The sequence below is a fragment of the Diaporthe amygdali genome (assembly GCF_026229845.1).
Source record: "Diaporthe amygdali strain CAA958 chromosome Unknown NODE_2_length_3802984_cov_64_841326, whole genome shotgun sequence".
Taxonomy (NCBI): domain Eukaryota; kingdom Fungi; phylum Ascomycota; class Sordariomycetes; order Diaporthales; family Diaporthaceae; genus Diaporthe; species Diaporthe amygdali.
The window spans coordinates 3,441,588-3,466,437 of NW_026517022.1; the positions used below are offsets into that span (position 1 = coordinate 3,441,588).

The 24,850-nt window shown below is 53.6% G+C and overlaps 10 protein-coding genes across 10 annotated transcripts; 8 read left to right on the forward strand and 2 right to left on the reverse strand.

The window, feature by feature from the left end:
- Positions 1–464: 464 nt before the first annotated feature.
- On the forward strand, positions 465–3,499 carry J7T55_012409 (DNA cross-link repair protein pso2/snm1; the record flags this gene model as incomplete). Its single annotated transcript, XM_053137291.1, has 8 exons — positions 465–585; positions 673–822; positions 1,024–1,141; positions 1,217–1,283; positions 1,366–1,502; positions 1,677–2,805; positions 2,908–3,352; positions 3,411–3,499. 8 exons carry the CDS (start codon positions 465–467, stop codon positions 3,497–3,499), a joined length of 2,256 nt encoding a protein of 751 aa, XP_053000207.1.
- A 1,179-nt stretch (positions 3,500–4,678) lies between these two features.
- On the forward strand, positions 4,679–5,428 carry J7T55_012410 (uncharacterized protein; the record flags this gene model as incomplete). The annotated part of the gene is made up of 3 exons (XM_053137292.1): positions 4,679–4,904; positions 4,965–5,168; positions 5,235–5,428. The coding sequence occupies 3 exons, from the start codon at positions 4,679–4,681 to the stop codon at positions 5,426–5,428; spliced, it is 624 nt and encodes a 207-aa protein (XP_053000208.1).
- Positions 5,429–6,507: 1,079 nt separating this feature from the next.
- J7T55_012411 (uncharacterized protein) lies at positions 6,508–7,435 on the reverse strand (the record flags this gene model as incomplete). The annotated part of the gene is made up of 3 exons (XM_053137293.1): positions 6,508–6,703; positions 6,757–6,994; positions 7,054–7,435. The coding sequence occupies 3 exons, from the start codon at positions 7,433–7,435 to the stop codon at positions 6,508–6,510; spliced, it is 816 nt and encodes a 271-aa protein (XP_053000209.1).
- A 2,253-nt stretch (positions 7,436–9,688) lies between these two features.
- On the forward strand, positions 9,689–10,631 carry J7T55_012412 (uncharacterized protein; the record flags this gene model as incomplete). Its single annotated transcript, XM_053137294.1, has 3 exons — positions 9,689–9,833; positions 9,962–10,290; positions 10,368–10,631. The coding sequence occupies 3 exons, from the start codon at positions 9,689–9,691 to the stop codon at positions 10,629–10,631; spliced, it is 738 nt and encodes a 245-aa protein (XP_053000210.1).
- Positions 10,632–11,189: 558 nt separating this feature from the next.
- On the reverse strand, positions 11,190–13,746 carry J7T55_012413 (ubiquitin homeostasis protein lub1; the record flags this gene model as incomplete). The annotated part of the gene is made up of 3 exons (XM_053137295.1): positions 11,190–12,469; positions 12,540–13,629; positions 13,702–13,746. 3 exons carry the CDS (start codon positions 13,744–13,746, stop codon positions 11,190–11,192), a joined length of 2,415 nt encoding a protein of 804 aa, XP_053000211.1.
- A 1,515-nt stretch (positions 13,747–15,261) lies between these two features.
- Positions 15,262–16,418, forward strand: J7T55_012414 (serine-threonine kinase receptor-associated protein; the record flags this gene model as incomplete). The annotated part of the gene is made up of 2 exons (XM_053137297.1): positions 15,262–15,391; positions 15,472–16,418. The coding sequence occupies 2 exons, from the start codon at positions 15,262–15,264 to the stop codon at positions 16,416–16,418; spliced, it is 1,077 nt and encodes a 358-aa protein (XP_053000212.1).
- Positions 16,419–16,508: 90 nt separating this feature from the next.
- On the forward strand, positions 16,509–16,829 carry J7T55_012415 (Serine-threonine kinase receptor-associated protein; the record flags this gene model as incomplete). The annotated part of the gene is made up of 1 exon (XM_053137298.1): positions 16,509–16,829. One exon carries the CDS (start codon positions 16,509–16,511, stop codon positions 16,827–16,829), a length of 321 nt encoding a protein of 106 aa, XP_053000213.1.
- A 1,441-nt stretch (positions 16,830–18,270) lies between these two features.
- Positions 18,271–19,468, forward strand: J7T55_012416 (uncharacterized protein; the record flags this gene model as incomplete). Its single annotated transcript, XM_053137299.1, has 2 exons — positions 18,271–18,512; positions 18,577–19,468. The coding sequence occupies 2 exons, from the start codon at positions 18,271–18,273 to the stop codon at positions 19,466–19,468; spliced, it is 1,134 nt and encodes a 377-aa protein (XP_053000214.1).
- An 846-nt stretch (positions 19,469–20,314) lies between these two features.
- On the forward strand, positions 20,315–20,739 carry J7T55_012417 (uncharacterized protein; the record flags this gene model as incomplete). The annotated part of the gene is made up of 2 exons (XM_053137300.1): positions 20,315–20,593; positions 20,638–20,739. 2 exons carry the CDS (start codon positions 20,315–20,317, stop codon positions 20,737–20,739), a joined length of 381 nt encoding a protein of 126 aa, XP_053000215.1.
- Positions 20,740–21,956: 1,217 nt separating this feature from the next.
- J7T55_012418 (uncharacterized protein) lies at positions 21,957–24,825 on the forward strand (the record flags this gene model as incomplete). The annotated part of the gene is made up of 6 exons (XM_053137301.1): positions 21,957–22,132; positions 22,383–23,370; positions 23,440–23,537; positions 23,607–24,430; positions 24,508–24,711; positions 24,764–24,825. The coding sequence occupies 6 exons, from the start codon at positions 21,957–21,959 to the stop codon at positions 24,823–24,825; spliced, it is 2,352 nt and encodes a 783-aa protein (XP_053000216.1).
- Between the last annotated feature and the right edge of the window lie 25 nt (positions 24,826–24,850).

Genomic DNA, 24,850 nt, shown 5'->3' on the forward strand with positions numbered 1-24,850 from the left:
CGGATAATATCCCAGGCTGCGCGGCGAGAACTCTACGCGTACTTGAAGCTGCGCTTTGCCGAGATAACCGAAGCAATAACAAAGACCCGCTCCTTGCCTGAAGTTCTATCAGCCGGGATGCAAGATGGGACATAAGTGATTCTTGTTCAAGCCGGAAAATCAGAACTTGATTGATGCTTGGTTTTGAAACACCAGGTTCAGTAATGATAGGAGTAAAATTCGGCCACCAAGTCTATGACGCAAAAGCCATCGAGAAGCCCGGTACCTGGTACTAGATCATAGTATCCCGGCGCCCCATGAACGGACCACAAATAGCGGACGCCACACAGTCTATACCAGGTGCAGCCGTATACACATCCAGGCTAATTTTTAGTTTCCCTTGGCAACCTTTGATAACGCTGCCGCTTGTGTTTATCATTCATCTAAAAAACGCCGAGAACTCCACGGTGCACACCAACCTCGACATGTTTCCAGGGGTCAAGACTTGGCAGACGCGGCTCCCTCAGAGCAAGATAGACGTGTACGAGGAGTACTTCATAAAATCGTTTTCGTGCGACTCAATATGGCTTGTATTACTAGGACTTCGTGATGATAAAGCAAAATTGTATCTATGACTTTATCACCTCGGTGGAGCAAGTCGTGACCAAATTCCCGTGTTTCGCTGGATTGTAGCCATGAACATTCGAATGCCTGGCAAGGCTTTGCTTTTGCTGGTCGAGTTTGACCCTGTTACTTACCAGGGTCCTCAAGTCAACAAGCTAGATTTTCAAGCTCACTCATTGCTCAAAATACACAGTTTCATCGTCGATATTGCATTTGAGAGTGGGTAGGGTGGACTTCAAAGGCAGAAACTTTGGATGGTGCTGGCGCATGCAGGCTTTTCATCAGATCGGAAACCCTTCACGCATTCAACTAGTCTTGCGTTCGCGCGTATGCATGAGGTAATGGCTTGAGATGGGCCGTGAGTAGGGATTGGATGCGAGGGCACAATCTCGAATTTTCTAATCTTTCCAATCTTATTAGTGAGAGGTCCTCTTGTCATGCAATTGCAATACCTAGATGGCCCATCTGTGGAAAAGCTGTGCGATGCCATGCAGAGACGGGTCGATAACTTTGTGAGGAATACGATGCCGTATGCCATGTAAGATAAGAGGAAATTTCCAAACTGGGACTTCGTAAATCAAAGGGCCAATGGGTTCTCATCCGAACCTGAAAGCGACCCCTTTCACGAAACGCGATTCCGTCGTGCGCCATTTGGTGACCTTTGCTCTAAGAGACTCAAGGTCAGCTAACAGAAAGGGCCATCTTCCTGCTCCATCAGCCAAGCAAAACAAAACCCGCTGGTACCCAACAATTTCTGGACAGTTTTCCCCGGTCGAAAACTTCAATACCAGCGGTTGGAGTGCTTCCCTCAATCGTGCCGCCCTCCTGAAAACGTCTTACGCTTCCATCTCGACGAATATCACTTTCCCTGGCTTTGGCCAGACAAGAGACGTCCTCAGGTAACGCCATATCCCAGTCTATCACTCCAACTACCCTCGTGCTTCCACTTAGTACCAATTGCTGACAACTACTCAATTTGCAAACCATCAGCGTGCCCAGCCCCGCCAACACTCAGCACCAATGACGATGGATCGAGACGCATCCCATCTCGCCGACGCAAGTATCTCATTCAGGCAGCTCCTCCTGGCAGAAAAGACATCGCGAGCGGTTCAAGTAATGATTCAGGAGAAGAAAGATGAGATCCGCTACGTCAAACAGCAGGCAGTGGCGCAAGAAATGTCTTACAATGTTGTCTACGGAGACATCAAGTTGTTGGATTTGGACATTGGCGTTTTGAACCGGTTGCTAGAGTCTAACGAAGGGTCACGACATCGTTGGCGAGCAGTTCACATGTCGGCCTGGAGAGCAACAATCAAACCTCTGAAGGTGGTAGATCTGCCGAACGAGATCTTGATGCTCATCTTCTCTAACTTTCGAGACATTTCAGCTGAACAAGTCCTACCTAAGACTTTTCCTTCGGACGAACAGGTTCCCAACCCAGACGTCGAAAACATCAAGAACATTCGACTTACTTGTCGAGCCTTCTGCGACGTTGGCTCATGGTTTCTAATCCCTCTTGTGGACATATTCTTCACGCGACCTTCCCTTAAGTACCTCGAACAGGTTTCAAAACATCCAACCATTTCAAAAGGCGTACGCATGATTCGTGTCCATACACATACTTACAATCCTTTACTCGCAAACGATCGCAGCCGGTTTGCCAAGGCAACTGCCCGCAAACTTCGTTCATTCGGCCGGAAATTTGATGACGAAGCGACCAAAGTTGAAAAGGAGATAACCGAAGATTTCTCTCTGCTTGGGCTCTTTCCAGGACCTAACCATTTCAAGATCGATGGTTTTGATATTGCCCGGGAGGAAGCTCGAAACGTGATGACAACATTGAAGAGACTGAGACAACAAGATCCTGAAACTGTGACGTCGCTTGATCCATTCGAGACCAAAATTAGCAAGGCAATCACAGAGGCCCACGATGAATATAGACGGAGATACCAGGAGCAGAAGAGCCTCATTCAAGACGGCCACCTGCACGCCGCCATCTCCGCCGCCATTCGTCAGATGCCTTCCGTCCGGAGACTCGACATGAGCGATGAATGGCGTTACCAGTTGCACGACGTCTTCACGAGTGGGTGGGACAATCGGCTGGATGCGCGAAAGTACAAAGCCATTTTGCAGGGCCAAAATCCATTTTGGAAACTGATGGTTCACGCTCGTGAATGGGGGGATAAATCATTGGAATGGGCTGTAAGCCCACAATCTTGTTTGGGGCACATGCTGCCTTCGATTGTCCATGCTGGCAGTGGAAGTCTGACGCATTTGGAAATCGACATTACGCCAACCTCAAAGGCTCCCTTAGAAATCGCAGCTGAAGAGCTTCAAAACCTACGATACGCTTGCCAGCAGCTCAAACTTGTCCAGGTCTACGTTGACCTGCGTTTCTACCCCGTCTCGACGGCCCCGACCTGTGCACTGCTGGACGCAATGCTTATTTCGCCTGGACTGGAGGTTGTCAAGCTTTCCCTGTTACCTGGTCCTGAGTTCCAAGTTCTTGATTCAGCTACAAGACTAGGCCCTATGCTTGCAAATTTACCTCGGCTCAAGCTGCGAAGTATTTTCCTCGCGAATTTTCCCGTCAAGAGTGCAGGACTCAGGAATCTTCTGGATAAGGTGTCCGGCAAAATTCACTTGGATTTGAGTGGTATCTACTTAGTGGAAGGCACTTGGGCAGAGGCTCTTGAACTTATGCGAGGCAAGGTAGACTCCTCGTCGCGAGTTGTGGATCCCCGGGGAGGTGAGATGATTCGTCTGTCTCCGGCAGAGATTGGATATTTGAAAAGGGAATTTAGCAGCCAACATCGGGACGGCTGGTACTCCCATCAACGATGCCCAGGACCTGCATCATTCTACATCCGGGGTGGAAACATTCCAAACCCATTGATTTAGGGCATACGTGGCTGACGAAACTACGACGACCCATGAGACGAAACCATGTGGGCGACTAAGCGCATGGACCCAAGTTCAAAGGTGGCTTAACTGCTGTCTGCTTGGAGCATGCCTTACGGTTGGCAAGAGGTGAAGACTCTATGATAGAGAGGCTGTGCTGCTTCGCGTTTTGGACGATTCCCCCCAAAACATACATCTGTCGCTATTATTGGACTTAATCCGTGTCAACGCTTGAATTCGGAGACCAGCCAACGCCAAAGCAGTCAGGAATCTCAGCTCCAGGTAGTTGAAAAGCCATTGCTTACAGACCGTAAACACAATTTCTTAGTGTAATATCGTGTAGAGGTACTCTGAGACCCCAGGGGAATCAGGAGGGAAGCATTTGGAACCCGCCTGCGTATCTGAACCGGCAATAACACAATACTCATCATACTCCCAGGGTCCCTCCATACCACTCAGCAGGGCCGCGATGGCTTCCAAAGAAGCTCAATATGATGAGACTGACCGGCCCAGTGGAACCATTCACAAACAGCTAAGTGACGGCTTTACACTGTCTGCTAGTCCCGAACAGCCTAACAATACACCGTGCGTATGCCCGAAGGCTGTAGTACAATTCTGCCAAATAATATGTTTTATGCGTAGTTCTCCAGATAATTCAAATCCTTCAACCATTCTTTCACACGGGAACGTCGATGATGTTTGTGACACTTGCTCTGGTACCAAGACAACACAACCCCGCACCCTCACAAGTTGAGGGAGACAATTGTGCGCTCGAGCTCAGTGCCACACGGCGAGGCCAGAGGCGAAGGAATCATGTCTTACAAACCAGTAAGATCGGTCCCTGCGTGCAAACATGTCACATAGGATGACCATGTGTTGTGTTGGATATGGCAGGAGTGTGGGACAGGCCATTCGCGAGACAAATAGAGCCAATAATTAGCAACCGATGCTTTAATTTGTCACAACGGTATACTTGTTGAACAGCTCACCGCCCGCCAACTTTCACATCCAAGTACAACGCACCGTATTTGACGGGGTCCTTGACGGGGTCCTTGACCTGGCCTTGACCGGGGCTTGAACAGAAGTAAAGTAAATACGAAGAGGGCACCCATCTGATCTGGGCGATGACAACTGGACTGGCATTCACCTCGAGCGACTGAATATCATAGCCAAAATGCATCTCTCAATGCCGCCACTGCTCTTTGGCCTCCTGGGCACTGTTCATGCCTTCCACTTTCTCCCGCGGAGGTCCATGTCAGATGACAACGCCACAGATAGCTCTGAGTTTTCGCTTGCCATGAAGTTGAACGGCACGTACGCCTCTCTAAATGCCATATACCTCTCGGAGAAGGGTATCCTCCTTCAGGCTCAAAATATGAGCGACTATTCCGGCACTCCTAGTATGTGTTTCAATTCGTTCATTATACTCGAGACGACCCAGAAGCTAACACCTGACACAGCGTACCTCAACTCGACGGAGTCCGATGATCCTTCGGATCACTTCCCCGACTCGCTGGTCTTGAATCTTACAAACACTCCGGACATCTCTGCCCCTCCTGGAGTCTACGGAGTCGCCGTGGCTAGCCTCGGGGACGCGCATGGGGCGTGGGTCTTTGTCTCTGCCATTCAGGATGAGCAAGAGTTCGACTTTCTCGTCACGGACGGTATGTCACTATAGTTGATAGACGCCGGTGAGACCGGATCAAACTTGAGCTGACCATGAGGTGCAGGGTCTGTATACCATGAGTTGACCGCTGCCCCTCAGAGCTGGTTTGCCTGCTCGCAAACTGTCGAGAACGTGACGGGTACTTTCCTCAGCTGGGGAGTGTATGACACTAACGGATCTGCGCCGTTCGGCTGTGAGGTGACAGATGTGGTTCAGAACTTCAATGTTCCCGGACGTGCCAAGCTGGAATTATTCTGAGAATCCACCTGAGACATTCAGAAGATTGGGGTTGAGAAGGAAATGGCCGTGTGGGTGACGCTACAAAAACTCCCACCAGCAGGCTCGGAACAAAAAAGGCTTGAAGATTCAATGACGCTCATATACACATCAAAATTCTGAGCAGTGGACATTGGAGGAGGACATGTTATGGCGCAACCAAGTAGACTGCCAATCAGAGCAGATGCAAGCACATTTTTTGCCTATGGCATGTTTGAACCTCTTTCGCTTTCATTATTCCCACCAAGTCTTCCCGTACTCGCGGGACCTGGATGCATCAATGCATACCTGTCCCGAGCTGAAGGTGAGTATACAATGAATGGTGTATAACAAAGAAGGGCAAGACTTGTGGCAGCCGACTGCACGGATGCTGACTGTTGGTACACAGAGTCGGAAAACTCAAAATTCGGTCATTGTACATCCAAAGAACCGACTTCCTGACCGAGAGGTCCCTATGATGTTTCCACTCAGGCGAACCACTAGTAGGACCATCACGACTGTCAACGCATAGGCAAGCCGCATGTGATCCGCCTGTGCCGTTCAGCCTCATCGAATCACGAAAAGCCAAGAGGTGCCTGAGTACCACAAAGATTGTCAGCCAGGTGTTTCAATACGACGGCAGAAATTTGTGTCGCGACTCACAATTGTGTGGAAAGTTGTGGCAGCGCATCCTGCGGGACTCGAGCAACTACATGTGCTTCATCAAGTCCCCTTGGCCCGCGAACCACATGTCCTACACATCATTTTCTCAGAGTGGCGGTGAAGCCACACAGCATCACGCAAAAAGATTCTCTCTTGGTTCGCGGAAAGAAGGGGGCCATTTGACGGTTAGAAGCAAAGCAACTTTAGTACGGCGCCTTCGTCCAACGTTCTAAGCAGGGAATCTCTGGTCCAGGATGCGATGAGCGTGCCACGGTTGATACCAGAACAAGACACGAAGAAGACTGATCCACCGGCTTGTTTGCTGTGCATAGCCGTCCCGGGAAACGTCTCTGGTATGTTGAGAATTCGTCGTGATGGACAAGGCATGCTGACTGCCTAGGACGTGATTTCTCAGGGCTTCAACTGACACGCAAACTTTGCAAGTCTTCCAGAGCATCTTGTTCCGGGGCTTCGTCCTTGACATCTTGCTTCTTCCAGTAGATGCATGTGCTGGAGAAAGAGCTGTAGTCATCCTGTGGGAAAGGCATCTTGTCGAAGGCGGCGTCCATTTCTCGAATCCGATCAAAGTCGGGGCTCTTATCGGCACCGGGGTTCCTGATACGGAGTCAGTGTTTTGACGTCCTCGGATGGTTTCAAGGCAGGCTTACTCCTCCCAGACGTCCCAGCCTGTGCCCACGCACATTGCTGGCAGACTTTCCTTGAGCGCCGCTGCCCATATATCTCGGTAGAGATGCACGCCGAAGATCAGTGTGCTTCTGTCAATAAGCTCGTAGGCACCGGGCGAGTCTACAGTCTTTCCACCCAGACCGGTCAGGAATTCCTTGTCTGGTTGAGTAAAACGTGGTTCTTGATAGATTGTCTCGATCTCTTGCCCACTTTCTGCTCCTGCCAGGAGCTGTTAGCCATTGACTGTCAAAGGAACGTCTAATTGCAAGGATACTAACTAAGAGCTTCTACAATGGCCAGGAAAGCCGCCAGCTGGATGTGAGACCGCCGTTGAGCAGACCAAGAGGCATCCTCAGGATCGAAGGGCCCTAGACCAAGACAGACAGCACGGGTGATTGTGTCATGAGAAGCAGAATTGTCTTCAATGATTTTGCAAAGCTGCTCGTGGCATTTTGTTGCTTGCCACTTGGACCCAATCCTGTGGTGGTCGGCCTTGATGTCGTCGACGGTGAGCTGTGGAAAACCGTTTGGGTGGAAGTTTTCAGCTGGGCCGCCGACAGGCAGGCGTAGGACCTCTTTCTGGCGGCCAACCTTTTTGCCTTTGCGTACGATTCGTGTCCATTGGGACGGGTCATCCCCCTGGTCTGCTGAAGCGGCCATTGCAGCCGATGATCAAAATCTCAAGATTCAAAATTGCTGCTTCGGGCCTCAGAGGTAGTGAAATTCTTGAGCTTCAATGTTCGCGTGCATCGGCGATAAGAGACATGAGAGCTCCGATAAGCTCAAGCTGTGGTCGACTTTGCTGAGTCATTCAGTTCGGGACATTAGCAAAAGTGCCCTCCTACTCCGCCCAAGCCTGTCTACGACGATATCTTCACTCTTTGTCTGCGTCTCCCGGGACTCTCGACCACTCATCTCATTATCTGCTAAGCGGCAAGCACAGATCTGTCGTCGGATTTGATGACATCGTGGCACAAGGAAAGACAAGAGACAGCATGCAGGTGCGTCTTGGAAAGGCACCAGGTCCCAGCCGTCACTCGCCCCCTGGAAACAACTGCGAACTATGCTGAAAACGTGGCTCGCTTATTTTCAAGCCAAAAATATGACGCTCATCTCTTGACACGACTTGGCTCATCATCTATCTGGGACTCGAGAGCAGCGAGATAACCAAATGCGTTCGTTGCTACTTCGTCAGCTTACCTTGCAGCTGTTCCTGGGAGGTCGCCCTGAATGCAATGCCAGAACGAGGCCCTCACCACATGTGCATTGCACTAGGACTTCTCGAAATAACTTCTAGCGTCTGTCGACCGGCATGAGAACCATCAAGAGGGTGGCATTGTCTCCAGTTTTCCGGCACGGTGCGACGATGCGAGGAGGCATGCGGACAAATCAAGTCTGGCGTCGACGAGCCTCGTTCCTTGATATAAGGCTCCAAGAGATCCATCAGAAGCAGCGAACCCTCTAGCAGCGGTGCCCATCGGCTGAGCATGCTGCCACTATCCTCCCTGCCCCCTCAACGGTCGCACTGCATCGTTCCATACCAGTGAATAGGAGGCAAATAACAGTAAAGCCATCTCAGCAGACAGACGATGCTCCCCTCCCCTGCCAAAAATAGCCCCCACCTTTACCCTTGGAGAGGGCTTGCAGATCTTGGGGCCGCGGGTCTTCGTGTGCAGGTACGTACCGACTGGCGAGGATGTTGGGCGCTTAATCGCCGTCACCAACTGGTTCGCCGGATGACCCGCCACTCAAGCTCCCGCGACGGCTCCCGCGGCGTTAGCTGCCGCAGCAGCCTCTCCCAGGTGTCGTGATCAAGCTTGGCTCGAGGGCTCCTTGATCAGTTCCGGCGCCTTCGAGCCGAGTTTTGAAGTTATCACGGCTTCTCGAACGTCCATGATACAAGCCTGAAGCTGTCTCCACGAGCATCAATTTCACAGCCGGTCCCTGAAAGTGGCCGTCACACAGGCCGGCCGCTCGATTGGTCGCATGCCCGCTCGTTGGTGATGGGGTAGCTGCACGCCCTGGGCACCCTGCACGCCGCGGCGGGGATTTTCACTCTGGGCGGCCAGCGACTCGCCCTCCCGAGGTGCTGGAGATGGCCAGCCCGGTGATGCAATTGGCTGGTCCTCACTTTTTGACAGGGGCAAGGGTCGTCGAGCTGCAGCTGCTTGCACACCTCTTCTGCGACCTGACTGGCCCACGCCTCGTGGAGAAGCCGCCCGGGTGGCATCTCTACCAGATTGCCGTCCAAAGGCGATTTGCCCTCGCAGCTCTCCCCTCTCCCCAGGTGCTGCCAGGCATCCTCTCCTCGCCCACCCACACGTCGAATTGGATGGCACGATACAAATCAACTTCGGCGGCTGGATGCGCGAGGTGACAGGGCTAGACCTGATGGAGTCTTGTCCACTGCTACCGCACCATGCACCTAGCCCCAGCTTCGACGGCTATCACTGGATGGCTATTGTGTCCAGTCCCCCCCGATGGCCCGGATTTGTCCATGTGGGCAGGTGAGAAGAGGTGAGTGAGATTCGTGTATTCTGCGCCTAATATTATCCTTGGCTGCCGCTCTCATTTTCTTTCTGCTTCTCTTGTTCCTGCTTTCAATTTTCCAACTTCAAGATACCCCATCATTACAAGTCGATACCGTAGAAAGAAGTATTTTTCTATTTCTTCATCAGCAACTGCCAAGACTCCACTGGCAACCTCTCCCACGGCATCGCCATATCTAGGAATCAGGGACCACCGGTTCTGGACAGGAAGGCTGGGACCGAGCTTGTCTTGAGCAAGGGAATCAAGACTCGAGTAATCGACGCATAGGAATACAGTTCGGGGGAAAGCTCAAGAAATTTGAGGGTCGACGGACGACAACAGCACACAAACCCACCTCCCGAGGTCTCACATCCACACACAATCATGATGTTCTCCTCAACATTACTAGCGCTCATCAGCGCAGCAACACTATCGTCAGCACACACCGTCCTCACATATCCAGGATGGAGAGGTGACAATCTCATCACCAACGACACATTCCCATTCGGCATGCAATGGATGTATCCATGTGAGTTGCCAAGTCCATGATCCATATGAACCTTGTTGCTCCTCCCGGTTGTGCGATACCGGCTCAAGCCCAGCTTCATAGCCAACGCAAAGTTCAAAAGTTCAAAGCTGACAAGACATCTCTCGCAGGCGGTGGCTACCCAACGACAACAAACCGGACTTACTGGCCCACAACGGGCGGCGCCATCGCCTTCCAGCCAGGCTGGTTCCAAGGCCACGCCACAGCCTTCCTCTACGTCAACATGGGCTTCGGCACCGACGGCCCCGGCGGCGGGCCCCAGAACATGAGCTTCCCTATGGTGCCGCCCTTCCAGATCCTCGGCCCCAGCAAGAACCCCTACCCGGGCACCGTCTGCCTGCCCCAGGTACCGCTGCCGAGTAACACGACCGTCAAGGCCGGCGACAATGCTACTATCCAGGTGGTCGAGCTCGCCGTGCACGGCGCGTCACTCTTCTCCGTAAGTCTCACCCCTATCCTCCTGGAAAAAGGAAAAGAAAGAATTTCAAGTGCTAACATGGATCCTCTCCCCCGCAGTGCGTCGACATCACCTTCGTCGAGCCCGGCGACGAGCGCCTCGGCGTCGTCAACGAGAGCAACTGTTTCAACAGCAACGACATCGGCTTCGCCGACGTCTACACCATCGTCACCCGCGAGGTCAACGCCGACCCCAACGTCACGTCCGACGCGTCCGAGACCCTCTTCTGGTACTTTGGCCGGCACGGCGGCCAGCGCGCCTCCGTCTGGAGCTACCTCAGCTTCGCGCCGGTCGCGCTGGGGCTGGCCTGGGCTCTTTTCTAAAGCAGACGAGGGACTTTTGATGGTCCCGCTGTCTTGTTGTTGTATGCATTTGGCGGGTTGGAAATTGTCTCTTGTTCTTGGGGCACACGGCGTTTTTTGGGGAGTTGGGAATGGAAACGAAATGATATCTCACTGGAGCTACCTATCACTGTTCAGGCCAGGGCTCTGATTTATACGTTTAATGCAATGCAATAAATGCAATACCAAACTCGATACCGTTTGTCTGGCATTTTGAAATTGGGAAAGCTCTTACTGAGGATGGCTCACGATTCCAACAGCCCATATTTCTTTCTGCAAAGTAGCGCGGATGTCGTGCCACGCCTCAAGAGCAAGGATGCGCGGGGCTGGTCCAAATTAGGAGCGAAAGGCACCGGACATGATGCGATAGTGCCCAGACCCATTCTGGGAGGAAGCTGCTCGCCACGCAAGAGAAGAAGACCGCATAATGATTCTGAGCAAGGGACGCAAGATGGTCTAAATGTCTCTGTCATTATGGTATTTACTAACGACTCCCACCATCTACGATCCTGCTATCTGGTTATTCACTCGACAGGCCTCTTAAAGGAGTCCAAGCACCTCCTTCGCGAGGGTCGTTACCCTTTCCTCAGCACCTCCCCTCGCCACCGCCTGGACAGCCGAGTCCACACCCAGCGATCGCAGCACCTGGGCATGCCCAGCGCTAGCGATGGTGCCAAGGGCTGCCAGGGCGCGGTAGCTGACCTCGGCGTCTGCCTGGTCCTTAAGTATCTTCGCCAGCACGTTGGCCAGCAGGCCGAACACCTCGGGTGTGATACTACCATCGACCCTGACTTTCTTCTGAGACACAAGGTAGGCGAGGACGGAGTAGTTTAGCGCCGCGGTGGTGACTGCCACCAGGACGTTGCGGTTGCGTGGGAAACCCACAGGGCCCTTAAAAGGCGTGTCGGATATGCCGACCAGGGCTTCTAAGTAGTCTACAACCTTCTCAGCGTGGGTATAGGCTACTTGCCGTCCCTGCTCGGTGGCGAAAAGGTTCGTGACAACTCGAAATGCCATCATGGCGCAGTTCTCGTTAATGTTGGAGCCGCTGCTGGGATGGAAGGCGGCACGAAGGGCGATTTCGATGATGGAGTTGCCACTTGGGTCGGTAAATGCTGCTGCAAGAGGCGACGTGGCCACACAGCGGAGGAGGTCAAGACCGGGGAGTCGGTCGTTGTCGGGCCACTGGCTGACGAGCTTGAGCACGAGACCGATATCGTGCTCCGAAATACTCAGGGGTTGAGATGTCGCAGCAGTAGCCGTGCCGGGAACTGCTGCGGGCACGCTTGGGATTGTCTTGCTCAAATTCTCGGACAGTCTAGATAGCGTGGCTTCCTCTGTTGGGTTGAGCGCGAAATCCTTCCTGCCGGAAGAAATCATCGTGGCACTAATGGAGAGTATCTTCTTCACCACCGGCTCAAACTTAGCTGTAGCCAAGGTCAGATATTTATCTTGAGGTAGAACCTTCTTTGCCGGCGGTGTTTGAGATGCGGATTCATCTCCAGGCTGGTATCTGCCCGTGCCGAATTCGTCAACAGAAGGGCCAGAGCTCTGGCCAATTGTTGCGCCTTTGGTATTTTCGACAATGAAGTTTGTGACCTGGTCGAGGTACGTTTGTGGGAGCTCATTATCGCTAAGGAACTTTGAGGCAGCCTCGTATGGGTTCTGGGACAGGTTGAATGGTAGCTTCAGCGCTGGAGCACCATCCTCGATGGCCACGTCGAAGACATAGTCGTAGGATTTCCCCATGTACTCGACCTTCTTCCCGCTGCTTCCGACAGCATCCACAACTGTACCGACCTCGATCCATTGCTGTTGAGCTGGTGATGCAGTTAGCATGGCGTCGAGAATCCAGAATCAGGGATTGGGGGAGTAGGGATGTTATCTTACCACCGGACCACTGATGTGCAGTGATGGAGCCGTTTGGCTGGTTGATCATTTGGATCTGACCTTCTTTGGTTCCGGATTTGGAGGTCAGGAATTCGGGGCCTGGCAGCTTCTCCTTGTTGATGCCACCCAGCTGCTGTGCGGGTATTGAAGAGGCCTTGACCGAATCGTCGAAGCTCGCGAGGGTCTCAGCGTCCGCGACATTCTCTCCGTTCCGCGTGAACACACGCACGACACCATCACTCGAGCCAGCGACAATGTCACCGGTCTGTTGGCTCACAGCCACTGACCAGACCGATATTGCTGGTACCGTGATTGTTTGCACACACTCAAGACCCCGCCACACCCGGATGGTCCGGTCCTCCCCCGAGCTGACCAACTCTCCACTGGGCAGTGCCGTCAGACTGTAGACGAAAGACTCGTGACCGTGTAGCTCGCCGACGGATTGTCCGTTGAGCTTCCACAGCCGTATCACGCCGTCGTTGTGTGCGCTGGCAATATCAGCGCCAGAGGGGTGGCCCTGAGGAACCTTGCAAACGGCTCGTACAACATTAGAGGTGTATATAGTAGATCGAGGCTGGACCTCGCCACGGGAGCCAGTGCGCAGGTCATATATGTTGATCTTTTCATCGGCGGATCCCGTCACAACAGTGGTCTCGTCCAAAGCCAAGACACCCCAGACGCTCGCCTCATGACCGGCCAGGATCAGCTCGGGCTCCCACTTTCCGACGCGCCAGACAATGGCCTTTTGGTCCCAACTCCCTGATACGATATAGGTGCCTTTGGGTGACACGTCCAGGGAGCAGATGTTATGGGCATGGCCTATGAGCAGGCGCTCAGCATTATCGGAAGGGGTGGACAGCGGCTTCTTAACCTCGATGATGGTGTCCTTGCCGCCGGAGACGACCAGGCCATCGGCATAGTCCGAGGTCGGAGGAAGGAAGGCGATTGTGCTCAGCCATTCCTGGCCCTGGGTAACGATGGTGGCCTCGAAGGATGGTGGTTTCTGGGAGGACCTTCGCCAAAGTCGTAGGGTGTGGTCGCGAGAGGCGGAGATGAGGACGTCGGGACTAGGGAAGAGGACGGCGCGGACCTAAGTAGCAGAAGATGGATGTCAGTATGCAGTGTCCACTGTGCCGTTAAACCAAGCCCATCAGGTACTCACATCGGACTCGTGACCAGGCAGCTGAGCAGAGAGCTTGAACTCCATGGTGAGGACTGTGATGTGCTTGTTCCCACTAGAGCTCCCAAACGGCCCACGACAAACGGCCAACGGTCAAGGTCAGGACGTCAGTGAGATGGGTAGTGGCAGGAAGGTAGACACAATGACACGGAGCTGAGGCAAGGGACAAGAGGGGAAGGGGTGGTCGGCAGTGAATCTGGTGGGTTTCTGTCCCTGTGCGAAAATGTTTGCAGGAGGTACGTATTCCTGAGGTTGTTGTGATGGGAGAGCTCTGTAAGCAGTCCAACACAACGGTCTTGTTGGAGTACTGTTAGAGCTGGAGGGGAGCTGCCTCAGTGGTAGCGTAGCGCCTCGGTACGTACCCCAGGCTGCTGAGGTCATCGCGGGGCTGCTCGGTACGTACCGGTGCACGGTCCTTTCATCTTCTCTGCCCCCACTGAGTGGTCCGTGCCATCAACATCCCCAGGGAGAAAGCGAAGTTGAGGTGAGGCAGAGATGCTGCTCGAGCATGTCCACAGATGGACATTGTCCTCAGCCTTTATAGTGATATTTCCCTGTTGAGTTCATATCTGCCCAATGGTTGCATTTAGATGAGTCAAGTGATTGGTCAGACTGTGTCTGCTGTAGCTTTGGTTATTTGCTATGATAGATTTCACGGCAGAAGCTGACATTGAGCCCTTCCCATGTCTAACCTGAAAGCTGATCCAAGCCATTGGCTACTCAATATCACAACGAGAAGGAAAGAATATGATATTCTCTTCACTAGCCAGCTTCTGTCTGTCACAGCTGGATGCTGTTCCAGAACAAGATTGTAGTACAAAGGTGGTTTTTTCGACATCAATAGTACCGTCGCACACAGCACTAGAGCCTCAGGATCTCTCCCCGCCCCCACTTCTGCACCGATAGTGGGATTTGATTTGCGCAGGGCTGGTGGGCTGCTCAAGGGTCCCTCTTTCTGTTTTCCAGACCAACCCGCCAAGGCCCCCCCGATCTGTCACTTCCACCCTTTTGGCAGACTTCGACGGCCGATCTACAGGTGCAACCTCAGGGACAACCAACACCTCTCTCCCGCCTTCCACCTGCAGCTCCAAGCTCAAGCTCACCATCGCGCACCCTTCAGCTCCTGGGTTCACTCCTCGTCCTGGGAAAATCCCATCAACAAGACCTCTTGACGATCGATACGACACGATTCATGACCAAAGAGTGCTGTACCGCATAATTCAGCCCTTCCATTCTCTTTTTGTCTTGCTGTCTTGTTTTGGTAACAGCAGCCTTCGTTTTGTTTCTTTGACCTCAATTCCATTCGAATAACAACCTGCAGCTCCTCGCAAAGCTTAGGAGCTCTTAATACTTCCATCCCACCGCTTCGCCACCGCTTCGCCAACGCTTCGCGTCGCATCGAATTGCGCCCGACCTGTTGCGCCGTCTTCGACTTCGCATCCACCGTGATACCCACCTGTCATTTCGAACTCTGCCTGTCTAACTAAGCTTCGCCATCGCAATCAAGAACCACCAGCACGTTTGTCTCTGCTCGCAACCACCATGGCTTCCAACGGTGCCTCTCGACAGTATTTGCCCCTGACCTGCCACGGCCATTCCCGCCCTGTTCCCCACATCAGCTTCTCCAGTCTCGAAAAGGATGGAGAGTATTTCATTGTCTCTGCTTGCAAGGGTATGTTCACTTTCTCCCGTCTGGTGCGCCAAAGGCGGCCGCAGCAGCAGCTCTGGCCTAACAAATGACCCAACCTGCAGACGGCAACCCCATGCTCCGACACGGCCGCACCGGCGACTGGATCGGCACCTTCATCGGGCACAAGGGTGCCACCTGGCAGGCAAAGCAGAGTCCCGACAACAAGATTGCTGCTTCTGCCTCCGCCGACTTCTCCACCAAGGTCTGGAACGCTCACACCGGTGAGGAGCTCCTAGTTCTCAAACACGATCACGTCGTCCGCGCTGTCGCCTTCCCGCTGAATATCTCCGACATTCTGGCAACCGGTGGCCACGAGAAGATCCTCCGTATCTGGGACCTCAAGTCTGAAGATCATAATGACGAGAGAGTTACTGCTACCGTCGATGAGGAAACCAAGCACACGACCTACCACATCCCGCCCGAGATGGCCCACCAGATTGGTGACGTTCACCCTGACACCATCAAGTTCATCGTTTGGCCCCAGCAGACTACAATCATCACTGCAGCAGGCAAGACATTGCGATGGCACGACGTGTCCACGCGGAAGCACGTCAAGGAAGAGGTGTTCGACGCGGAGATCAAGGCCTGCGAGCTTGTCTTTCTCGCTCCGCAGTACACTTCGCCAAACGACGTCGGCGGCGGCTTGCCTGTGCTGAGCATCGCTGCAGGCAAGAAGGTCGCCTTCTATGGTGGTGCTGACTGCACCCAGAAAATCAAGGAATTCAACCTCTCGCATGGCGTTGCCAGTGTTGGACTGGATCTCAAGAACCACAAGTTCGTTGTGGGTGAAGAGCCCGGGACATGGGCACGCGTCTACGACTGGCAAGGCCAGGAGATCGATATCATGAAGGGCCACCACGGTCCTATCTGGAGCATTCAGTTTTCTCCCGACGGTAAATTGTACGCGACTGGATCTGAGGACGGAACGATTCGCATGTGGAAGAACTGCGAAGAGGACTACGGTCTTTGGCGCGATCGGGCAACGGCTACCGCGGAGAGGGTGGAGTAGGATCACCGGCCTCTCGCGTGGAGCCCCCTGGCGGAGAACGAACGGCCGTCAGGGGCGGTAGCCGACCACCAACAGCACCCGTCGGCGCGGATGAGCGACACTGGCGCAGCTCCAATCACGCCGTTGAGCGAAATATCTGTCAACGTCGCAAAAGTCCCAGCGGCGGCTTTCCGAGGGCCTCAGCCACCAGCAGAGCCCGAAATGGACTGCGACCCGTCGGCACACTGGAAAACCATCTTGTCTCCGGTGGCGGAGGAGTCCCCCAGTCCACGAAAGAAGAAACGCATTGATGATGACCTCCTCGTCAGCTATTCGCCTCGCAACACCCCGAGCCGTCCCGTGAGCCCTGGCAGCCTCAAGATGCAGAGCTTCCTGCGGAGACTGGAGCGGCAGGGTCTCTCTCACGACTAGCTGACTGGCGGGACAACTGCATCTCTATGGACCATCGTCGCATTTTTGGCAGCGAGCACCCAGGAGGAAGTGACGGAAGTCCGGCCAGCTGCCACCTTTTCAGGACACATCTTAGATCTGTAATTACGTCTTGCTTCGCATGAATTCTCATCTTCGCTGATGAGCGAGGCTATTCTTACGGACCTTAATCAGATACTCGAAATAGAAAACAAGAAACATTTTCCTCAGTTCTGCCAGGTCATGGATTGTTATGATGGTTGTCTTCTCTTAGTAGTCTATCCTCTCAGCTTTGGCATGCTTGTCAAGGCGTCTGGGCTGGAGTCGGTTTATTTCTGGCTGCCCATGGATCACTTCTTCTTTTGCTATGTAGGTGCCCTCCGTGGCTTCCTTCTTTCGCTGACCTGAATGTTGATGGTGCTACTTTTGAGTTTTAGCAGCAGCGGTGAGGCACCTGTCAAACGAGAATCAGCCTGCTCTTCGGTAATCCACCCCCTCTCTTCTCCTCTATCAACAGACCGATCTATGGCACTTGACTTTTACTCAATTGTGGAAGTTCAGACATTCAGCAACTCCTTTTCTTCAGACTGAAACCTCAATTGCCAGATTTACGTACCTAAGGTGTTCAGGGAGCCTTTTTCCATCAGTTTTGCGAGTAAACAAATCTTCCCAGTTAATTACTTGACCACTTTTCCTTCCAGTGGGCTGCCTTCCAACCTTTTTTCCTACCACCAGTTAGGTCAACTCTGCTTTCTTACCTCCCAAAGTCAGAATCATCATCGCTCCTGGTCGATACCAACTGGCCAATACCTTCCTCATCTAGAGAAATCTGGACCTTCCACCTTCCAACTTTCGCCAGCTGTCCTGGCTCCTTCTCTCAAACTTACCAGGTCCTTCTTGTCTTGAATCAAATAAAACGCGCAACTATCCGAGCCTCACTGTCGGTCTTCCTCTTTCAGTCTCCAGTCTACAGGCTTCAGGCCCATCTGGTCATAACCTTCCTTCCGTCACGTAACTGGGGATCCAACCGTCTCCTTCCCTGGACCTTCCAGGTAAGCCTCTCTCGCTCTCTCGTGATTCTTAACCCCCTTCTGGGTCTCCTTCTGGGGTTGACTTTCCAGTCCGACATAACCCGGTCCCTTCCTCATTCCATTTGGATAGTCGTCCACCTCGTGGTCCTGATCCTCCTTGACTTCAACGTTCCGTCCTCTCACCCAACCACTCTCCCCACCCTTCTTCTTAACTTCAACTTTCCATCCTCTTACTCAATTGTTCTCCCACCCTGTTGCCTGTTCCACTGTTCTGACCAGATTTGGCTCTCACGAAGTCGACTGAGCTTTCTCTGCGTCTCACGACTTTTGCTTGATCATTTGCTCCACATCCAACTTTCTCTGCAGCTCCAGACCTTTCCCATCGCTGCACTTCATCACGAGCAGTTGACACAATGCCATTCAGCACCAAGGCTCCCGAACATTACTCGACAAACCCAAACACCATCAAGGCACGCCGTCGCAAAATGAGCCTCAATGGAGCCAAGAAGGTCGAGGACGCCGCACGCACCGCAGACTACAAGGCCATGCTCTATACTCGCAAGGTCGTCCAGCTCAAGCCCGAGTATGGACGCGCTTCCGAATCAGAGAAGTCAGCCATGCTCGAGGAAGCCATGAGAGAGACCATGGAGAAGCGGTAAGCCCACCATCCCAGTCCTATGAGACACTGGAAGATCAACCGACTGACTAATTTCGCCCAGTCGTGAACGCGGCCAGGATACCATGTCCAAGATGGCCGCCTTCAACGCAGGAACCTACCGCGTCCGTGATGGTATCACCGGTCCGCAGACACGCGTTCCCATCTCTGCGTTTCTCCAGGACAACGGCTTCGTGCCCTCTCGCCCTGGCAGGGCTTCACATCGTGGTGTCGCTGCCCGTCCCAGCGGCCCAGAGTCTGCCAGCTGTGGTCCTCTCACGCCTGTCTCAGTGGGTTCTGCGCCTATGGCTGACATGGACGGCGTGGGCAGCGCGTTTGCAGGGGCAAATGGCCTGACGTCTTCTGCTAATGGACAAGGCAGTCGGGCTACTGCCGGCTTCAGTCCTCTTAACCGCCGCGTCTCAGCTCCTGTCGGTCGTCGTCTCCGGAGCAACAACGACCTGTTCTCGAGCCAGAGCTCACCTTCCCCCTCACTCAACGGCGTCAAGGCCTCCGGAACGCCCGCACCCTTCGCGAACATGACCCCCGAGCCTATGCTTGCGTCAGTCGAGGGAGATGTCCCGATGGCCAACGGCGATGGTTCTCTGTCCAGGATTCAGACTGAGATGGGCCACCTCCGCACTATCTGTCAAAATGTTGTCACCAGCAACAACAACATTCGAGAGCTCGACTTGCGCAATTTTGCGGCGGAGATGGGCATGGAGAAGAACCGCGTGACCGACTTGGAAGTCAGAGTCAGCCAGTTGGAGGGCGTGGTCCACGCCCTTCAGAACACCGCTTTGGGTAATGTGGTGCAAAGGGTCAATGAGCTAGAGAGCATCGTCGAGAAGCTCAAGGACAAGGTCGGAGGCGGCTGCGATGCTGAAGTTGCAAAGATGAGGGAGGTCATGGGTGGTCTGAAGGGTGCCCTGGACAAGGTCGGTGGTTTTGTCTAAGGCGACTGACCCTCTGTCTATGCTTGTCTGTCGGCTTGTCGACTTTTCACCAATTTCCGTCATGGGTACTGCGATGCTTCATGCGATGAGTTATTTATCGATGTTTCACGCGATGCTTTCATCCTCACTAAGCTCAGGAGACACATTGTCCTAGCTTTGCGATGCATTCAGGTACAGTCGAATCATTCATATTTGACTTACTTCCGGCAGCATTTTAGTCTTGGCCAACTACACAAAAGTTCAACCCAGGCTCATTCTAGGACTAGGTATTTTCAGGATTTGGCCAGCATTATCTGGTTCTGAAGTTTTGGTGGGAAAAAAAGCGAGACGTACGGCCAGTGTCAGAGACAGGACACACAACCGGTAGACTACTCAAAATCATAATCATTGACTTTAGTCTCTCGCAACCAATCAATTGACAGATTTCTAAAGGTTCGGGATTGTGGAACCTCCAGAACGAGCAGACATCAGGACATGATCTCCACAAAAAATTCGCCAAGCGTAAGCAGATTTGAATCCTTCGTCAGATGGCTTGAGCTGATCCCAATCTCACAACGTTTTCCACTTTTCCCTTCCGCTCTTCCCATACACATGAACATCTACGCCTGACAAGGTAACACCTTTGCGTCCGACCTTCGCTTGACGAACTCTTCAGAGCAGCTGGGCTACCTGGGCAGTCTTGCCGGATCTCTACACCCTACCCGATGCACACAGGGACTCCTGGTGTATATAGGGACTTCTGGTGCATACAGGGGCTTCTAGGCAGTCGCCCAGCGCTGCTGCTAGTCACTTTGGGCACGCGCCAAAACCACACCAGAGACGCCACACACGCTCTTTATACACAATATGGCGACTCCGGACCTCCAAAACAGCTATGGCCCTGAAATGGCTCAGGCAGGCCACGACCTTCCTCAGGCCGTGGTAGGTGACGGCCCTGAAGCGGTGTACCCTGGCCAACAGCACCCAGTAGCATCGGCCTACAGCGAGCAATACGCAAAGGACAACAACCAATACAGCAACAGTCCTCCGGGAGCTCCAATACAACCACAACAGAAGAGGAGAGTCCTCGGTCTGCCTGTTGTGGCATTTTGGGGCATTATTATAGGATTGGTGCTCGCCCTGGCGGTAGGGTTGGGCGTTGGACTTAGTGTGGGACTTGGCCAGAGTAGGGGAGGAAGTTCAGCGGCGGTGGAGACGACCAGCAGTGCGAGCGCGGGTGCTGCGACAACATCTGCCGCAACAGCAACGGCTTCGAGTACAACGGCGAGTAGTAGTACCACAACGACGTCGTCGACGACCTCTTCCACATCTGCGGCTGCCACGGCGAGGAATGTGGAGATTTGCAACCAGGCCTCTTTGGTCTCTGACTCTTGCACGAATCTTACTGTGCCGGTGAATACGTGCAGTATGTTTTCTATATCCCTCTCAGCCATTGCAAATTGCGAATTTTTAACGTATGTGGATGCTAACGTTTATCAGTCGACTTTCCATCAGCATATAATGATAGCGTTAGTTCTGTGGATACAGGAGGACCCGAATGCGATTTTTACACGTACGTGTATTTTCATACCCCCATTTATAGTGGATCGTTCAAAGCTTTACCTTGCTACTACTACCACAGCTAACATGATATGGCGGACTAGCGGCGTGACTTGCTCAGGCGACTCTTGGACTGCGAATGGGACGAATTACCTCATCCCTGGAAAATACAATGATGCGTTCAGTTCGGTGGCTTGCATGATGAGCTAATGAAAAGGAATGTAATGTGTGCCAAAGCCACATACGTCGGAGATGGGAAGGGCAAAGGGCATTGTGGATGGGTAGCTGTCCGTCGCCTTTCGCGAAGCACTTTCTATCACAGGGCGCCTAGGTGTTCGATATGGTTGGATTGATTGCTCTGTATTACTCAAAATGGGCCCGGAAGCATGGGATACTGACTTTACGACTTCTCCAGGATACACCATGTCTACTCCGACTGTGTTCTTTGGGATAACCTTAACTGAGCTAGATGTCTGCAGGAAAGTATCTTTGCTGGACCGATTCCGGAATTAAAACTACTATTTAAGGCCAAGACCAAAGCAGTCTATCCCAAAATTAAGGATAAAGCCGCTACTTATATAACGATACCCGACTAGTACTATTGTAAAGTAGATTACTTTCAGCCCTCTAGTTTTCATTTGCAGGCTTTTCAGGAAAACCCTTTTCCTTTAAAATCACTACGCTTCGACCACCATTTGATTCCAATTACTAGGGTGAATCGTAAAGAGGTGCGAACATAAAGGTATGTAAGAATGTGCTTTTAATTGACAGCCGAGGAACGTTTAGTGTATGGAGAATCTGGGCACAGCTGAATAAGGTCTGTCTAAAGTTCGGAAGGGAGTACGAAGATGCTACTTCCGTTTCATTGACTACTGTTCCCCGCAATTATCAAGGGGGCATTGAGAGTCATGCGCATGACGACTCCAGTAGCACAGCTACGGACTACGGAATGTACGGGGTGCGGACCAGTTCCCCACCGCATCCCATTCCGTTTACATTTCTGTCTGCTGGGCCGACAACCGATGATCTTCAACGGAACCTTGGTCACAACCTAAAGGATGGCGGAGATCGACGACGGTTCGAGAAGGTACAAATGTCCCAGCTGTTTGAGGTCCTTCAAACGGAGTGAGCATTGTCGACGCCACTCCCGGAGACGTGAGTATTTGATGCATTCCGTCTCTGTCATGACTAGGAGCTAATTCTCTACATTTAGACACTCAAGAGCGGCCGTATGCGTGCCGCTACTGCGATCGGCGTTACAGTCGGAGGCAAGACACTCAACTCGTTTTTTGAAGCTTTGGGGATGGTGGCCGGCGGTCGAGATTTTTTTTTTTTTAAAAAGATTAAGTCTTGCTGATGAGTATTCTGTTACCAGAGACCTCGCCACACGGCATGAGAAGACACTTCATGTTGACCAGTACGCCCCGCCAGACCGCACACACCAAGAAAGTCCCCTGGCTGGATCACGGCTGGTGTCACCGCCGTCCGGTCCTACGCCGTCGCCGTCGTCGTCGCAGCTGGCAGTGGAAGTCGAGAGCCAGACTGGCACAGTGACGGCGTCTCAACCAGCCGAAGACCACCCAGAGGCACAAGCATGGACTTCGCTGCTTGGTTTGGATGGGTTTGACCCCTTTCCTAATGACTCCTCTCTCGACGGGCTCTCTTTTCTCGGCTCCTCGGCCGCGGATGCTTTCCCTCTGGACGCCATGGACTTTTCCGTGCTGGATGAGCCATCCGCTGCTCGTCAGAGTCTATCATCAGGCAACGATTTTCGCATCCCGCCCACATCCGCGAGAAACAGGCCCTGGATTCCACCATCTCCCGAGACCGAGGGTCGTGTGGACAGTCCCCAGCCCTGGCCTCCACCATTGCCAAGTCTGGGACCGGAACCGTCGCCAGTCCGCATCTCCGACGCTGTTGTTTCGAGTATGAGGAGCCTGCTCGGCGAAGAAGACCGCCAGGCTCCGACGCCAGCAGCGCTGCGTCTCTTCCTGGGGACGTACTTCGAGGTGTTCAACGTCCACCTTCCCCTGATACATGTGCCATCTTTCGACTGCAATTCCCAACCGCCGGGGCTCCTCCTCGCGATGGCTGCCACTGGGGCGCTGTACCGGCTGGAGCGCCGTGCCTTTGCTCTTCTGTACAGCGCGGCCGACGAAGCGGCACCCATTGGCGCCACCATCCACGCCGGCTCTTTCCACCGCAGTGAGCGCGGCACCTCCTTGGAGCCTACAACGCCCGGGAGGTGGAATGGCCTGGCTTACTACCAGACGCGGCTTCTCCTGCAGTATGTCGGCATCTTGGGCGGCAAGCCGGAGCTCGCCGAGCGCTCCCTAGGCATGATCGCAGAGCTACCACTCAGTGTAAGCACACGCACACGGGGTGGGTATGTGTGGGGCTGTGTTATTTAAAACTGACAGGCACTTTCACAGTTATACCGGACCTCGGCACGGCAGTTGAAACTTTCGGGCGGCATAAGTGACGCAGACCTCACATGGGCCAGCTGGCTGGATAGAGAATGCACGAAACGGTACCCAACCATTGATCCCATTTACAAGACGAGATTAACAGACCTGATCTAACTTACACCTATCTTCAGGACATTATATGGTGTCTGGCACCTCAGCGACTTCGTGGCGTCAACGTTTGGCATAGCGCCTCCCCTGACGATAGGCCACGACGGGCAGCTCGAATTGCCCTGCTCGGAGGCACTGTGGCAGGCCCGAAACGAGACAGAGTGGAAGGAGGCCAGACTCAAAGACATCGACCACGGCAGAAGCGCTACCACGACTGTCAGAGAGGCATGTGCACTGCTGGTGGGCGGCAGCGACCAAGAGTCGCCGCCGCCGATCACCGACATCACCGCGCTACAATGGTCGCCGTTCGCAGTCGTCTCGATCATGCACATCCTCTCCACACAGCTCTGGCATATGAACCACGGGTCGCTTTCGGGGCTCACATCTGCGAAGCCGGGCTCCCCCCTAGCCCCCGAGTCTGCAGAAGGGGAAGCACAGATGAGTGTGGCCAAACTCTTTGCCGTCGGGCGCCGCTGTCATGACCTCATCAGGGCATACAGCGATGACATCGAGCAAGGCGGCAACAAGAACGCAGGCCGGCACGCCAAGGACGCCAAGTGGCAGCTCGCGAACGCGGCGGATGTGCTACGCATCTGCTACGGCAGGACCATGCCGGCGCTGGCGCACCTCGACTGTGACTCTCTGCTTCGAGGGGGCCTTGGCGATGTTACTCTGGCGATCCAGGAGTTCGTGGCGGTGCCATTGGAGCGGAACGCCGAGTTCACCCTGGCTGCGTCCATGGCGTATGAGGGGCTGTGCATCCCCCTTCGATATGGTGCACACTTCTTCCGCAAAACCGGGGCTCTGAATGGGAGTCTTGAGAATCTGGTTGCTGGATGGGACAGTGGTGAGTTCAGCCCTTGGAAGTTGCCGTCGTACATGCATATGCATGCCGGTGCCCCGAAGCTAACCCTTGCTATCAAGCATTGCTGGTGTCAAAATGGATCCACATCATCTGTGCTGCACAGGCTCTCGGCACGGAGTTGGACAAAAAGGAGCGAGAGCTGCTCCAGAGCATCTCTTCCATGCTGCGGCAAGAGGAGACGGAGCCGGACGAGAGCTGCCCCCTCGCTGCGCGACTGCTGCGGTACTGGGCCGGCTTCTACGATGATACCTGGGTGTGGGGAGGTGAGTCTGACCAATTTCCCCGTCAGGATTGTGTGCTGATACAGAACCTCAGTCGCGCCGCGGATGGCCGTCGTCCTCCGGAAGCTCGCGAGCGCGTACGATTCTGGCCGGTAGTTGGAGGCGGATTACAGGGGACGTT